The sequence below is a fragment of the Populus euphratica genome, unplaced genomic scaffold, assembly GCF_000495115.2.
Source record: "Populus euphratica unplaced genomic scaffold, PopEup_1.0 scaffold408.1, whole genome shotgun sequence".
Lineage (NCBI taxonomy): Eukaryota > Viridiplantae > Streptophyta > Magnoliopsida > Malpighiales > Salicaceae > Populus > Populus euphratica.
In genome coordinates this window covers 87369-105814 of record NW_011500298.1, presented here as the reverse complement: position 1 = coordinate 105814, position 18446 = coordinate 87369, and the positions used below count along the sequence as shown (strand labels likewise).

Sequence of the window (18446 nt, the reverse complement as noted above, 5' to 3'; positions counted from 1 at the left end):
CCCAGCAAACGGGGGGTTGGGGTGGGGGTGGGGGGGTGTTGGGGGTGATGATATTGAGTTCTGGATTTGCCACATGAAATAATAATAATAATAATAATAATAATAATAATAAAGTACTGTTATTTTATATTTTGTTCTCCAGTAAGGTTTTCTTCTACACATTCTTCCACTTGTAATTCCGATGCTTCCTTGTCTTTTGAACCCACAAATCTCTGGTGAATTTTTTCCTGGATCTTGGTAACACCCTTCTCTACAGGTCCTATCGCTTGGTTTATGGTCAACACAACATCTTTGACAACCTGCTTTTTTAAGAAGAGCGTAAAAATAAAATCCAACAATTCAAGAATTTAATATCGAGGAGGGTTTTTTCGTGGAGAGAAACATACGCTTTGACCGCCTTCAAGAACTATGTCTTGAACACTCTCAGACACACTTGTTCCAGGAGCAGCAACCTGAGTTTCTCTCTTTTCAAACACAGCTGATTTCTCCTGGTCACCTCCCCCAAACTTCATCTCTGCTTTGGTTGTCTCAGTGGTTACCCTTCCATACCCAGAAACAGGAATAAAACGATACGGTTCCGCTGAAAATACATATATATGAGCCACAGCTGCAATTGCCATCTGCCAAGTAATCAAAGGGAAGCCATATAGTTGTGGAAACAAAAACAAACAGGCAAGGAATATATCATTATGCTTCGCAGGTAAAGATGGCTCAACAATGAGTTTTGTAGGCACCAAGTCTTTAGTGGTAATACTTAAGTACAGTTGCAACTACTGCTTGCAATAAATGAATGGTGCGAGTTGCTTGCGAGAAAAACTGTTTCCAAAACCATAGCAACTTACTTCTATGCAAATAAAAAAGTCTTGCAACCCTGTTCGGAGTTTTTTAACGTTTGGCAGAACTCCAACGGCCCAAAGGAGAGCAATACCCAGGCCTTGCCACCAGGTGGCAAACACAATAGCCTTGAAGCTGATGAACTTTGCCAGTGGCTTTATTGGTTTTAGTCGTTCGTGCGTTACATTGTAGAACTGCACGAGGCAATATAGTGCCCACATCTGGCTGAAGTTGAGTACCACTGCTATGTATGGATACCTGCAAGAAACCAGAGTGGATTAGCTGATCCAAAAACCACCAAGGACTCCATTCCTGAATATCTAACGAGGCATCATCTGATAGAATAGGAGAGGAAAATAATTTCTGAATCTAAGGTGCCGGGGTGTAATCTCTTGTTAAGAGCACAAACAGAAGTCACACTGATACAAGTAGAAGAGACTTGCATTCACTTTGGGAACCTAAAAATACTAAGGATATCGATTTGCATTAGAACATCAGAAGATTACAAAAAGAAGAAGAAAGAGGCAACTTAACTAGAAGATGACACAAGGAGTACATACCCGTAGTGCAACTTGAATTCCCCATCACCGAAAACCCCAAAGAGCTCCAACAATAATGCTAAAAATGCACAAAATGTCTTCAGAATCATCTGAACTAACCACAAGATATTAGACTCCAAACAAAGTCATCATGATCGGATCATATAAACAGAAAGGGCGGTAACTTACATACTGTACAAGACCAAATCGCTCTATTGTAAGCAAGTCCCTTCCTATAGCATATGGCCTGGAGAAAAAGCTGATAAAAGATCTACTTTGTACAGCTTGATTCCCACTCCTCCGCTCCAACAATGTTATGCCGAGCTGCCCTCGCGATTCATTTTCAAGAAGTTCTATTACACTCCTTTCCCCACCTAGCATGCAATTTGACAAAATGCAAGCTCACACAACAAGTAACATCGCACACCAGATCAAGATCAAGCCAGATGAGGACAAAGACAACTTTTTTGTTGCAATTTCTGAAATTTGTTCACTTCCCTGAAGTGCTGTCTAGTTATCAGAAGGGGCATAATGATAACTAGACAAATTATAGCAAACAGGGAGACGGAAAGCGCACTGACAGAAGCAAATATAGCAGCCAAAATCTCTAAAACAGCTCAGAAAATATAGAGAGCTTTACTAACCCAAACAAGCAACCAAGTAGCTACCAAATGAGTACAAAGCAAATGCTTCATAGCAATTTCTTAAAATGTCACAAGCAACAGACATTCTTGGGTTCCATAATGATAAAATCTGCACAAGTAAATAACCATAGAATTATTATCCACCAATTAAGGGCACAAACAATCACTAAATGTAAAATAAAGTAACCATGATGTATGCCTACAATATAAAGATAGAACCTTACTGATTGTGTTGCATAGACAGGAACCATGAAAATAACTGCAACAATCCACTTTTGTTCCTAAAAAAAAAAAAGTTAATGAATTCATGATTTAAATCATCAATTTTGCTGAAAATGGGCAAATTAATTTAATTAAAGAACAAACCGCAGGATTAGTGTAAGATTTAAGATGCTGGAAAATGAGATAGATAGAAAGCAGCACTGCTACAATTGCAAAACATCCTCCAATAACAACAGCTGGCTGGTGCAAATCTCTGTAAGTATCTTCATATCCTGTTGCCATTTCTCTTGCATGTCCCACTCTCTAAATTACATACCCACTATTGAAGTTTAATCCATGTATATAAAAGAAGGAAAAACACTGGATAGGTTTCCAAATGGATTTATTAACATTATCTTGTCATTTTTTAAAACCAAATAAATAAAAAAAATGGAGAACAGCAGGAAGAGAACGGAGCAGAAGGCGTTGGTTGCGCGCGGGACTTTGTAAACATTTGCTTTTGAAGTCGACACGTGCACTTTGTCTCACACTTGGCACTTATGGCAATGACACGTTGTTTTTCTAATAAAGAGAAAATCACTATTAACTTTAGTATTTTTTGTTTTTATTTTCTCAATTCTTTCAAAAATTACAAGTTCAGTGGTAAGGTAAGAGAGATGCTGGGATGGTTGATTGTGATTTATGTAGAGTAAACTGCTTTGATATATGTTTACGTTTTTAAAAAATGGATAGATAAAAGTATGGAAATAGGTAGAATTGTGCAAATCTCAATATTTATAATGATTTTATTATGTTTAAGAATTAACTAAAAATTTATAATTGATTTACATGGTTGGCAGTATACAAGAAATATATGCTCGAAGCTTGATGTTAATAAAAAAAATATAAATTTTATGCTAAAAGAAAGTTGGTAATTTAAATATATGAGAAATATATGTTGGATGCATAATGGTAGTAAGGAATATGAAATCTTATGCTAAATACAAGTTGGTATCATAGTCACATGAGAAACATAATATTGGATGAATAACGGTAGTAAGAAATGTGAAATTGTATGTAAAATATATATTGGTAAAATAAAAAATAAGAAATATATACTAGAAGAAAAATCGCAAACCTCAAGAATAAATTTTCATATAAATTAAAAATAAAAAAATAAAAAAAATACAATAATTAATGTATAAATTCAAATACATTAGATTTCTAGGGGAGTTTAGAAAAAAAAATTACGAACAAATTCTAAAAAAAAGAAAATAATGAGCCAATGTGTAATTAAAAGAGAATGAGACTATAAATATCTCATCCTCTTCTCCATGTGGCCAACTGCACAAGGTAAGAAGAAAAGGGGAGATTTTAGATTTTTCTCCACTAAAATTAAGGGAAAAACATCAAAAGTTTTAGGACTATACAAACTTTAAACTACTAAGTAGAGAGAACACACATTGATAAAGAAATTATTAAGGAAACAAGCGAAGAAATCGTGAGGAAAATAGAAAGAGAGGGCTGATACAAGGAAGGAAAAACTAAAATTCTTTAACTAAATTTAAGTTGAAATCCAAATTTCCTCAAGGTAAGACCCTATATCTAATTGTGAAAACTAATTTGAAATTTGATTAGGTATTGTGCACCAATTTTAGATTTTATAAATTTGGGTTCTTTGAGTGAAAATTGAAGGAATTATAGAATTTGATAGAATGATGTTAATTAAACTGCTATAAGTTGTTTTAAACATGAAAATCATGCAAAGTAGCCAAAGAAAACTCAATGACCAAGGGACATGAGTGGCCGACTATATGAAAGTTGAATGAGAGAAAAAGAAATTCTAAAGTTGTATTTGATAAACCTTATAATATGTGTTATGCTGTTAATAATAAGTAAATGAGGCAAACCATTGCATAGAAAGGAAAAGGGGACCCTTAGTCCCTTTAGGCCAAGTTTGACCAAGAATAGATTGAGGGGAGAGAGGAAGAGTTTTAGCATGTTAAATGTTAATGATGCATTAATTAATTCTAATAGGGAAAAACATGAAAACTTGATAATAGGAAACTTTGAGAGTCAAATATGTGTGTTAGTAAGGTGGAAATGAAATTATTAACCATGAATATAGCTTATAGTTTAGCTCAGGAGGAGTAACAAAAACTTGATACAACCAAAAGATTGATGTCTTCTCCCAAGTGTAAGAGTGTCGAAATAATAAATAATCCGACAAGATTGGAGTTGAACCACAAGGAGGTTAATTGTATAAATTATAAACAATAACAACAACAATAATAACAATTGTAATAATAATAATAATAGTAGTAGTAGTAATAATAATAAAGAAAAAGTTGATGAGAACTTTGAGATAGAAGATCAATATGAGGATCAAACAATGATAAAAATAAATGTAATGGTTAGAGGATCCACTAATGGTATTTCAAACAAGTATAGTATAAACTCTTTTTATTATTCAATTGGAAACCACACATAAAGGAGGTTCCAATCAGATTATAAGTTGTTAACATGATTACATTATTTATCTTATTCGAATAATACTAATACTTATAAATATTATCAGGTATTCATAATTATAACTTATGTTAATAACAAATCAAGTTCTTTTCATAGCACAAGTATCGGTTATACCATACGATTAAGCTATCAAAATGCCAAGTATTTGTTGTATCAAGTGTTATACAACACAAATCTAGATTAAACATTTAATAAGCAAAGCATTAAAATTGAACAAGATAACAGATACAAAATATGTTAGTATCAAATATTAAAGTCTATATTGAGTTTGCACTATACTTATTCTTACACCATTAGTGTAACATTTTCACCTTGACATAATAAACTTAACTAAACATAATAAAAAAGAGAAACATAAATAAATAAGATAAGAATATAAATAAAATAAAAGTTACCTAAGTAAAGGAAAGGAAATGAGATGCATAAATAAGAAATTAACGAAAGTAAAACTTACGCATTACAAAAAATATTAAGAAAGAGAAGAAGAATATGATCTTGATCTGAAAACCAAGATGCCTAAATGCATGGCAAATGCCTCATTTTATAGGCTAAAATTTAGAATTATTGTTTTGATAACTAATTGTTGAGTGGGTGACCACATCTTGACTTGGTGACAATCCTTCTCTTCTTTTCTTAACAAAATATCATTGATAACGTCAGAATTTAAAACAACCTTACCATGAAAGTTCTAAGAAATTGTCTTAGCTTTCCATTCATATAAAGCAAGCCAAAATCCAAGTTCTACAGCTCCAGTTATGATCCAATTACCGAATAGTGTTCCAGTTTGGATTAAACCAACAACTCTTTTCTAAGCTTTACCCGGAGGTTCCAATCAGATTATATATTGTTAACATGATTACATTAGTCATCTTATTCAATTAATGCTAATACTTGTAAATCTCGTCAAGCATTCATGATTATAACTTATGTTAACAACAAATCAAGTTTCTTTCATAGCTCAGGTGTCGGTTATACCATACATTATGGGCTATGAAAGTGCCAAGCATTTGTTGTACCAAGTGTTATACAACATAAATCAAGATTAGTCATTTAACAAGTAAAGTATTAAAGAGTGAACAAGATAACAAATATAAAACATGTTAGTATCAAACATTAAAGTCCATATTAAGTTTACATTATACTTATTCTTACACCATTAGTGTAGCCTTTTCACCTTGACATAACTAACTTAGCTAGACGTAATGAAAGAAAGCAAAATAGATAAACAAAATAAGAACATAAAAGTTAACTAAGTAAAGGAAAGGAAATGAAAGGCATAAACTTGATATTAATGAAAGTAAAATTTAAGCAATACAAAGAGAGAAAGCAAGAGCATTATCTTGATCTTAAAACCAAGATGCCTAAATACATGGTAAATACCTCCTTTTATAGGCCAAAATTTAGAACTATTGATTTGATAAATAATTGATGAGTGGGTGGCCATATCTTGACTTGGTGACAATCCTTATCTTCTTGTTTGAATAAAATATCATTGATAACATCAGAATTATAACCACTTGTACCATGAAAGTTTTAGGAAATTATCTCAGCTTTCCAGGAAAAAAAGAGAGGTCATTTGGACTTCTAAAACTCCAAATATAGGCCTAACATTAAACAGTGTTCGGGCTGCAAGACAAATTCAGACTTTTTCGTTGTTGCTGCAATTTGTACTTGAAAATGGACTTTTTGAATCTTGGCTCTTATGAAACTTGTAGACCAATATCTTACTTTTATATCCATATAAAATGGACCTAAATCCGAGATCTACAGCTCCAGATATAACCCAATTACCAAACAGTGTTCCAGTTTGGACTGCACCGCATCTTTTTTTTTTTTATGTTTGGTCATCTCTTTATCCTTTCAATTTAAGTACTTAAACTCATCAATCAATCCTTTTATTTATATGATAGACCTGTATTTCAGATGAGCCTGCATTAAAAATAGACATTTACCACAAATTAAAGGTATCTTATATTATTAGATATATTATTATAAAACATGCTTTGGTTAAGGAGTTATTGGTACTTCAAGTGCAAAATGATGATATAAAACCATGATAAAAATGCACTTTTAAGTACTAATCACACCCCCCAACCAGCTTATTACTAGTCCCTAGTAATCAAAGTATTAAAATAGAAAAATAATTTGTGAATTCTACAAAGTAAAGCATTCATCATTTAACTTCCATTAATCTATCCAGATAAACAAACTCTCATTAAATTTATATATCTGCTCAATACCTCTTAACAAGATATTAATAAACCTTTCTTTTGTGCTCAATGTATCAACACATAATTATGGGGCTTTTCTTGGAAGAAAACAAAATTTTTGTTCTAATGTTTAAGGTTAACTTCCTTGGGTTGGGATTACTATTTTTGTCTTTTTTTTTTTAACTCTATATACATATACTTTAAAAACATCATGCATCTTTAACCCATGTAACGACATGCATCTTTGACCCATGTAACGAGCTTTCGGCTAATGACTCCCAGACCAGTTGGTCTTAGGGCATTAGGTGTTAAGACACCCCTACGAGCTTAGTAACTCGGGTCGCAGCTACTGATATGTAGATAGTGCAATGTTTGATTCCCTTAAGCTTTTCTCCTCAACCCATGTAACAAGCGTTGGGCCAATAGCTCCCAAGTCAGTTGACTTTAGGGCATTAGGTGTTAAAACATCCATTTAGGCTTAATTGCTTAGGTTAGGAAGGTTACGAAACCAAACTTATTTATGTTTTTATTATTATTAATTTTTTTATTTTTTGGTTTTTTTATATATTATCCATTTCTCTTAGTTGTTACCTTTAATAAAAGAACATAAATAATGTAATAATCCAATGTGCAACTCACAATTATATGTTAAAGTGTGTGTGAAAATGAAGGTTTAAGAATACTTGTTTAATGAGTATATGTGCAAAATTAAGTGATAACAATGCGAGAGTTTGTAAACTTGAATATTTCAAGAAGTATTCTGATAAACCTTCTTAAGAATGTTTATTAAGATGGATTTCAAGTGTCACTTTAACATAAGAACTCCTTTACTCTGTCATTCTAGTAATAACAGTTTTGCAAATGGTTTATGAAATAAAAAACACAGTTAGTTAATTTTTTTCTAATATCAACTACTACCCTTTCCCCCAAACAAAATGAGACATTGTCCTCAATGTCCTAAAGTCTAAAGATAAAGTATAAAAGACATTACCTAAAACACCGAACACCAACAAACCTAAAACACACTTAAAAATATAAAAAATAACAAAACAAAATAATATACTATTAAGAAAACCAAAAGACATAATGATTCACAAACGAAGGCTCAAATCCAATTTAAGCTTTTTATGGCTTTTCTTAGTTGACCAATTTATGCGACTCATAGAGGGATCAATTACATAAGTGAAAGATTGTAGCTGGTCAATCAATTGTTTAGCGATAACAGTAGAGATTAAGATTTATCGTGCCAAAGATATTAGAAATTCATGTTCCACAGCATGATCAAGAAAAGATAACAACTTATCATAAAAATCATTAATATTTAACAAACTTATGAATTTATAGTGAATGTGCAGTTGGGCCTAAGAGGAAATATGAAAGATCTCTTCCAATGTGCCTAGACCACCTAGTAAGGTAATGACGACATCTTGTGTTTAAACATTGTATTCATTCAATCAGATATTGTGAAGACCTATAGTTCCTCTCCAATTGTTTTTCCAATGATCTCCCCTTGTACTAAAGCTTTGGGGACAACCCCCAAAACTTGACTACCTCCTAAAAAATACAGCTATTGACACTCCCCACATTCACCCAAGGCTGCCTCTCCCATACACTAAATGAATCTTTTTCTCAATTAGTACTTGACTAAGATGATTTGCCGATTCTAAAAACTCTATTTCCTTCCTAAGACTAGATCACTGAAAACACAAATATTTTTTATATGATGACTTGAGAAACCTGCCATGTGATTAGTACTTAAAAGTGCATTTTTATCATGGTTTTATATCATCATTTTGCACTTGAAGTATCAATAACTCCTTAACTAAAGCATGTTTTATAATAATATATCTAAAAATATAAGATACCTTTAATTTGTGGTAAATGTTCATTTTAAATGCAGGCCTATAACATAAATGAAAGGATTGATTGATGACTTTAAGAACTTAAATTGCAAGGGCAAAGAGATGACCAAAATTAGAAAAGAGATGTCGGTGCAATCCAAACCAGAACACTATTCGGTAATTGGGTCATATCTGGAGCTATAAATCTCAGATTTAGGTCTAATTTATATGGATGGAAAGGTAAGACATAGGCCTACAACTTTCATATGGAGCCCAAGATCTAAAAAGGCCATTTTCAAGTCCAAATTGTAGCAACAACAAAGAAGCCCGAATCTGTCCTCCAGCCCGAGCACTATTCAATATTTTGGCCATATCTGGAGTTCTAGAAGTCCAAATGAGCTGAAGTTTTTACACACGATAGCTGAGACAATTTCCTACAACTTTCATGTTTGCAACTGGCTCCAATTTTGACGTTATCAATCACATTTTGGGCAGACAAGAGAAGATAAGGATTGTCACCAAGTCAAAAGTTGGCCACCTACTTATTAATTAGTCATCAAATCAATAGTTCCCAATTTTGGCCTATAAAAGGAGGTATTTTCCATGCATTTAGACATCTTAGTTTCCAGATCAAGATCATGCTCTTCCTTTCTCTCTTTGTATTTTTTGTAATGTTTATGCTTTGCTTTCATTAATATTAAGTTTATGCCTTTCATTTCCTTTCCTTTACTTAGTTAACTTTTATGTTCTTATTTTGTTTATCTATTTTGCTTTCTTTCATTATGTCTAGCTAAGTTAGTTATGTCAAGGTGAAAAGGTTACACTAATGGTGTAAGAATAAGTATAATGTAAACTTAATATGGACTTTAATGTTTGATACTAACATGTTTTATATTTGTTATCTTGTTCACTCTTTAATACTTTGCTTGTTAAATGACTAATCTTGATTTATGTTGTATAACACTTGGTACAACAAATGCTTGGCACTTTCATAGCCCATAATGTATGGTATAACCGACACCTGAGCTATGAAAGGAACTTGATTTGTTGTTAACATAAGTTATAATCATGAATGCTTGACGAGATTTACAAGATAATATTAGCATTAATTGAATAGGATGACTAATGTAATCATGTTAACAATATATAATCTGATTGGAACCTCCTTTGTGTGTGGTTTCCAATTCAATAATAGGAGTTTATACTATACTTGTTTGATATACCATTAGTGGAACCTCTAATCTTGACATTTGTTATTATTATTGTTTAATCCTTACATTAATTTTCCATCTCCAAGTTCTCATCATCTTCTTCTTCTTCTCTTTCTTTATTATTATTATTATTACTACTACTACTACTACTACTACTACTACTACTACTACTACTATAACTACTACTACTACTACTATTATTATTATTATTATTATTATTATTATTGTTATTATTATTATTATTGTTATTATTATTGTTGTTATTGTTATTGTTATTGTTGTTGTATTATTGTTATTTATAATTTGTACAATTAACTTTCATGACCTCAAGTGGCTCCAATTTTGATGTTATCAATGACGTTTTGGGCAGACAAGAGAAGATAAGGATTGTCACCAAGTCAAGAGTTGGTCACCCACTTATCAATTAGTCATCAAATCAATAGTTTCCAATTTTGGCCTATAAAAGGAGGCATTTGCCATGCATTTAGGCATCTTGGTTTCCAGATCAAGATCATGCTCTTGCTTTCTCTCTTTGTATTTTTTGTAATGTTTATGCTTTACTTTCATTAATATCAAGTTTATGCCTTTCATTTCCTTTCATTTACTTAGTTAACTTTAATCTTATTCATGTTCTTATTTTGTTTATTTATTTTTCTTTCTTTCATTATGTCTAGCTAAGTTTATTATGTCAAGGTGAAAAGGTTACACTAATGGTGTAAGAATAAGTATAGTGTGAACTTAATATGGACTTTAATGTTTGATACGAACATGTTTTGTATTTGTTATCTTGTTCACTCTTTAATACTTTGCTTATTAAATGACTAATCTTGATTTATGTTGTATAACACTTGGTACAACAAATGCTTAGCACTTTCATAGTTCATAGTGTATGGTATAATCGACACCTGAGCTAAGAAAGGAACTTGATTTGTTGTTAACATAAGTTATAATCATGAATGCTTGACGAGATTTACAAGTACTAGCATTAATCGAATAAGATGACTAATGTAATCATGTTAACAATCTATAATCTGATTGGAACCTCCTTTGTGTGTGGTTTTCAATTGAATAATAAGAGTTTATACTATACTTGTTTGACATACCATTAGTGGAACCTCTAACCTTGACATTTGTTATTATTATTGTTTAATCCTTACATTAATTTTCCATCTCCAAGTTCTCATCTTCTTCTTCTTCTCTTTCTTTATTATTATTACTCCTACTACTACTACTACTACTACTACTACTACTACTACTATTATTATTATTATAGTTATTATTATTATTGTTATTGTTGTTATTGTTATTACTATTATTGTTGTTGTTGTTGTTGTTATTATTATTATTGTTGTTGTACTATTGTCATTTATAATTTGTATAATTAACCTCGCTGTGGTTCGACCCCGGTCTTACCGGGTTATTTATTACTTCGACACTCCTGCACTTGGAAGAAGATATCAATCTTTTAGTCGTGTCAAGTTTTTGGCGTCGTTGCCGGGGAAGTAAGTTCTTGTATAAATTATAGTAGATATTTTATTTTCTCTTTTCACTTTTCTTGTATATAACTTTGTTTCTTTTCTCTTGTTTCTTCTTCTTTTGTTTTCTTCTTCCTTTTATTCTATTCCTGCACGTGCATGAGAGTGTGGTCACGTACATCAAGTGGTAGACTTTGTAGGGTATCCTCATCATTTTCATAAAATATGGCCAAAGAAGATAATTGCTTGACTGTTTTTTATGATCGACTTGTTTTAACTCGCAAGTGCACGAGTGTGTGATGTAGCAATTAACTCGGTAAGATCGAGGTCATATCCACAGAGAGCTAGATCTAGAAAATAAGCTAGGTAACAAAAAAAAAAGCTCAAGAGAAATTAAATTAATAATAACTTGGTTGAAAATAATTGCTGGATTTGTTTTGAAAGATGAAAACATGTAAATAGATTTTAAATGATAAGAAAAAGTAAATCTTGGTCCAAATCAATTTTAATGGTGATGTATTGGTGATTCCTTCAATATATATAAGATAACTCAACCTAATATGAACGATGGTGATATTAGAGCGGAAGATATTACAATGAAGTTTAAAAGGATGAAAATTGATTATTGCTTAAGAATGAACAAGTACTTTCATATTAAGTAAAACATTGAATCAAACAATCTCTATACCAAAACTAAAGTTTGTGCATAAAAATTCAAGATTATAACATTACCTAAATGGTTTCTAAAATTTCTTTGCAATAATAAATCATTCATGAAGAAAATGAGAAGATAAACATTAAGATTCATTCATATCTTAAAGAACTCACCTCAACCACCATCATCCTTGATTTAGATCCAAGAAAAAGATTAGCCAACCATGATTATATATAAGAACACTTTAATAAACATGAAATAACTTGAATTAAACTGAAATAATAAGTTTTACAAGCTAAAGAACCGAAATCTATAAAGAAGAAGACAACACAATTTCAGTAAAAATTCGGACACAAATCTGATGCTAACTTTGGACAGCAATTTAGACCCCCTTAGAAGCCTTTTATCGAGATGTCTATTAGAGACATATTTATAGGAAATTCTGTCACCTTTCAAGATTATTAAAGAAAAGCTCATTTGGACACCTGCGTCAAAAGTTATGGGCAAAACACCGAAAGGTGTTCTAAAAAACCAATCAGGACAGCTTTACAACCACTTTGGTGCATGTTTTTCTTCCTCATTTATAAGCTATCTCTTTCTTCTTTTTGACCCAAAATAATGTAAAAATGTCCCCTCCAGCTTTCCATCCATGTGCTTGCCTTCTTGGATCAATGGATTACCCAAAATAAATCAATTATTGTTGTGTGGACATGTAAGATCATGGATTGTAAAATAAGAGACTTAATGACACTTTTGATGCACAATCACACCCCCCAACTTAGATTTTGCTAGTCCTCAAGCAAAACAAAACATGAAACCTTTGAAATAAAAAGAATAATAACAATCCTAATTAGGCTTGATTCATCACACTTGAAGGACCTATCATGCAAACATTGGTATCTTTAACTTAGTGTACACAATAGCAAATAAAGAAAAATAAGCATACTCACATTCTCTAAATCAAACATCCATACAAAATTTCATACGAATGGCCTAATATGCACGGTGCTCAATCTCAACAGGGAGATGACAAGGCTTTCCATAAACTAGCCTATAAAGAGACATTCCTAAAGAGGTCTTATAAGTAGTGCGATATGCCCACAAAGCATCAACTAGTCGTAGGGACTAATCTTTACAGTTTGGATTGACTGTTTTCTCTAAAATGTTCTTGATCTCCCTATTTGCCAACTCAGCTTGGCCACTAGTGTGTGGGTGATAGGGGGTACTGACCTTGTGAATTACACCATATTTTCTCATCAAAATCCCAACGGGATTGTTACAAAAATGTTTTCCCCCATCACTAATCATAGCCTGGGGCATGCCAAAACGAGAGAAAATATTTTCTTTCAAGAATTTGACCACAACTCAATGGTCATTGGTTCGAGATGCAATGGCCTCTACCCATTTAGACACATAATCAACAACTACAAGGATGAATTGGTAACCAAATGAACTTGGAAAAGGTCTCATGAAATCAATCCCCCAACAATCAAATATTTTCAAAACAAGGATGGGGTTAAGGGGCATCATGTTACGCCTAGTGAGGCTACCTAGTCGTTGGCATCGGTCACATGCAACACAGAAGGCATGAACATCTTTAAACATGGTGGGCCAATAAAAACCATACTATAAGATTTTGGCAATGGTTTTCTTGGAAGAGAAATGCCCACCACAGGCTAATGCATGACAAAAATTAATGACACTTGGAATTTCATGATCAGGGATGCACCGCCTAGTAATTTGGTCAGGACAATATTTAAATAGGTAGGGGTCATCCCAAAAAAAGGTGAGCACATTGCGCAAGAATTTTTGTTTGTCAAGTTTAGACCAATGAGAAGGAATCTGACTTGTGGCTAAGTAATTTGCTATGTTAGCATACCATGGAGAACCAATGTAGGAGACAGTACCTACACAAAATAAATTTTCATCAGCAAAGAGTTCATTTATTGGAGATTCATCAATTATGGTCTCATAGCTTGAAAGACGAGACAAATGATCAACCACTACATTCTCTACTCCCTTTTTATCTCGAATTTCAAGGTTAAACTCTTGGAGTAGGAGGATCCATCGAATCAAACGTGGTTTGGCATCTTGTTTTGTGAGCAAATATTTCAATGCTGCATGATCAGTGAAAACAATAACAAGAGATCCAACCAAATAAGACCTAAACTTATCTAATGCAAAGACCACAACTAAGAGTTCTTTTTTAGTTGTAGTGTAATTCAATTGAGCATCATTCAAAGTCTTGCTAGCATAATATATGACATGAGGTTTCTTGTCTTTTCTTTGCCCTAAAACAGCCCCAACCACAAAATCACTAGCATCACACATCAATTCAAATGGTAAAGACCAATCAGGAGCTTACATGATTGGTGCAGTTGTCAACAACCCTTTAAGCTTTTCAAAAGCTTCTTGACATTTTGATGTCCAATCAAATTGGACATCTTGTGATAACAAGTTACACAATGATTTGACAATGGTACTAAAAGAATGAATAAATCTTTGATAAAAACCAGCATGTCCTAAAAAGGATCTCACATCTTTCATAGTCCTAGGGGTAGGTAATTTTTCAATGATTTCCACTTTTGACTTATCTACCTCTATTCCTTTTGAAGAGACAATGTGACCTAAGACAATGTCATGTGTCACCATAAAATGACACTTCTCCCAATTGAGTATAAGATTGCTCTCTTCACATCTTTCAAGGACTTTTTCTAAATGCATTAGACATAACTCATAAGAATCCCCATAAACTAAAAAATCATCCATGAAAACTTCCAAAAAATTTTCCACCATGTCACTAAAGATACTCATCATACACCTTTGAAAAGTGGCTGGTGCATTACACAAACCAAAAGGCATTCTTCTATAAGCATAGGTACCAAAAGGACAAGTGAAAGTGGTTTTTTCTTAGTCTTCTAAAGAAATCTCAATTTGGTTGTAACCTGAGTATCCATCAAGAAAACAATAGAAAGCTCTTCCAGCTACTCTTTCAAGCACTTGGTCTAAAAATGGAAGTGGAAAATGGTCCTTCCTAGTCACCATGTTCAATTTACGATAATCAATGCACATACGCCATCTAGTTTGGATTCTAGTTGGTATCAGCTCATTATTTTCATTCTTCACTACCGTGATTCCAGATTTTTTAGGGACAACTTGGGTTGGACTAACCCATTTTGAGTTTGCAATAGGGTAAATGATACCTGCATCAAGTAGCTTAAGCACTTCACCTCTCACTACTTTCTTCATGTTTGGGTTCAATCGTCTTTGCATTTGCCTCACAAATTTAGCCTCTTCTTCAAGATAGATTTTATGTGTACATAAAAGAGGGCTAATTCCTTTTAAGTTAGTAATTTTCCACCCAATTGCTTTCTTGTGTTTTCTCACCACTCTCAAAAGTTTTTGTTCTTGCTCTATGCTAAGTTTTGATGAGATCACAATATGATATGATTCATCTTCCCCTAGAAATGCATACTTAAGATCACTCGGTAAAGGCTTCATTTCTGGTCTATAAGGCTGGACAAGAGATGCTTCAACTTTCACATGGGGTGAAATCAAAGGCTCAAACGATGGGGTCCATTGACCTATTGACATAATAGGCATTGGATCTAGATAAGTCTCGAGTTCTCTTACTTCCTCATCAACACATTCTAAAGAACAAAATATTTCATCATGAATTAAAGTTCTCTCCAATGGATCCTTAATCCACACTCTCTCAAAGTGTTCTTGACAAACTGTTTGGATCAAATCTACCTCTCTAATGTCCTCATGTTCCCCAATTTGTTTCGAGACATTGAATATGTTCATCTCTACAGTCATATTCCCAAAAGACAATTTCATCACCCCATTCCTACAGTTAATTAAGGCATTGGATGTAGTTAGGAAAGGTCTCCCTAAAATGACTGGGATGGGAGCATTAGAACCTTGAATTGGTGCGGTGTCTAACACTACAAAATCAACAGGAAAGTAGAATTTATCTACTTGGACCAACACATCCTCAACAATACCCCCGGGAATCTTGATTGACCTATCAGCTAATTGAAGGGTGATTCGAGTAGGCTTGATTTCTCCTAAACCTAATTGCTCGTAAACAGTGTAGGGTATTAAATTCACACTTGCTCCTAAATCCAACAAAGCTTGACCTATCTTATGACTTCCAATAATGCATGAAATGGTAGGACAACCAGGATCTTTGTATTTGGGAGGGGTCTTAAACTGGATGATGGCACTAGCATGTTCAGTTAGAAAGGCTCTTTCTTTCACATTCAATCTCCTTTTAACTATGCATAAATCCTTAAGAAACTTTACATAAGATGGAACTTGTTTAATTGCATCAAGGAGTGGAATATTGACTTTCACTTGTTTGAACAATTTCTAGATTTCTGAGTTCATAAGATCTTGTTTAGGTTTCCCTAACCTTTGTGAAAATGGTGCTCTAGGAATAAATTCTAAATCACTCACTTTGACTCTAATTTTTCTTGAATCATCTCCTTTCTCATTTATCTTGCCTTCTTTGTCACTCAAACTCTCATTTGTCACTTGTGTTTTGATTCCCTCTTTACTTTCCCTAGATTTGTCCTCCACAATACCTTTAGGAATCCTAAAACCTATACCTATGTCAACAATCTTTCCACTTCTAAGAGTAGTGATGGCTTGGACTTGTTCATGGTTTGAAGGTTCACTGGGTGAGGATTCACTCATATGTACCTGACCTCTAGGATTGGGCATTGGTTGAGCTGGGATTTTTCCCTTCTCTTGAATACTTAGTGATTGAGTCAACTTAATTAGTTGACTTCGAATGTCATCTAAGGTCCTATTGGTCTGGTCTTGGAATTTGTAAGCTTGGTTGTTGATTCCTCCTTGCGTTTGCATGAATTGTTGAAGAGTATCCTCTAGGGATCTCTTATGAGGTGGTTGGTATATGTTATGTGTGGGAGCATGAAATGGTTGGGGTGAAGGTTGAAATGTTTGAGGTATTGAAGAGCCCTCATTTCTCCATCCAAAATTTAGGTGGTTCCTCCATCCAAGATTATAAGTCTCAGAGTAGGGATTGTCTACTTGGTTTGAAAATGGCTTTCTAACATTACTTGAATAAGAAGTTTGGCCATATACCACTTCCTTGAAGGCTGGAATGGTAGGACACTCAGTTGTCCTATGCCCTTTTCTCTCACAAACAACACAACTTTCCTCTTGTTGTTCACTCATGACATGCACTTTTTTAATCTCAAGAGACTCTACTTTCCTAGCCAATGAGGCTAATCTAGCATTGAGGTCATCAGTCACTTTCAATTGAAACTTTCCACTTGAATGAAAAATGGTGTTTCTAGACTCAACATGAACTAGGAGAGAAGTCTCCCATTGCTTTGTGTTTTCAGCCAATTGATCAAAAAAATCAAAGGCCTCACTTGGTTCGTTGTCATAAAACTCACCATTACACATGGTTGACACTAGCTTTTTAAAATCTGCGGTAAGAGAGTCATAGAAGAAACTCACTAACCTCCACATCTCAAAACCATAGTGGGGGCATGCATTTAACAAGTCTTTGAACCTTTCCCAAGCTTGGTGAAATGACTCATTTGGACTACAAGAAAAATTCATCATTTGACATTGTAAGGCTGCTGTCCTATGAGTAGGGAAGTATTTTTTCAAAAATTCAGCTTGCATTTCTCTCCATGTACCTATAGACCTAGAACGCAGGGAGTTTAGCCAAAGCTTGGCTTTATCCTTTAGAGAGAATGGGAATAATTTCAGCCGAATAGTTTCTTTAGTGCATGTTCTATCAATAAAAGTATTACATACCTCTTCAAAGTCCTTAATGTGTATATATGGATTTTCAGAATCCATACCATGATATGTGGGAAGAAGTTGGATCATGCCTGGTTTCAAATTGAAAGCTTGTTGGTTCAGAGGCAAGATAATACACGAAGGTGTACTTTGTCTAGCTGGGTGAAGATACTCTCTAAGAGTTCGAAAATTAGGTTGATCATTGAATTGTGGAGGTCCATTACCTTGAACACTCCCTTCACCCTCTACATCTTCAACATTAGCCATGATGAAAATAATAATAATAATAATAATAATATAACAATTATATGAATATGAAAAGAAAGGAAAAAGAAAAAGAAGATTACAAATAAAAGTAAATGAAATGTATAAGATAAAGTAATAGCTCAAAAATAAAAATACAACAAATTAGAAAATTCACACTCCAACTAATAAGCAATATTAACAATAATAAACATTAAAAGATAATTATAACACGCATGAATAAAGAGGCAGTAATACCAGCCAAGTACTTCAAACA

At 33.2% G+C, this 18446-nt stretch overlaps 1 protein-coding gene across 1 annotated transcript; it reads right to left on the bottom strand.

Annotated features, from left to right (window-relative positions):
• Positions 1 to 104: 104 nt before the first annotated feature.
• Positions 105 to 2659, bottom strand: LOC105113325 (organic solute transporter ostalpha protein (DUF300)). Its single transcript, XM_011009464.1, has 8 exons — positions 2384 to 2659; positions 2242 to 2298; positions 2018 to 2126; positions 1563 to 1747; positions 1395 to 1483; positions 843 to 1092; positions 387 to 620; positions 105 to 299 (listed from the first exon to the last, which is right to left on the bottom strand). The coding sequence occupies exons 1-8, from the start codon at positions 2519 to 2521 to the stop codon at positions 120 to 122; spliced, it is 1242 nt and encodes a 413-aa protein (XP_011007766.1). The 5' UTR covers positions 2522 to 2659; the 3' UTR covers positions 105 to 119.
• Between the last annotated feature and the right edge of the window lie 15787 nt (positions 2660 to 18446).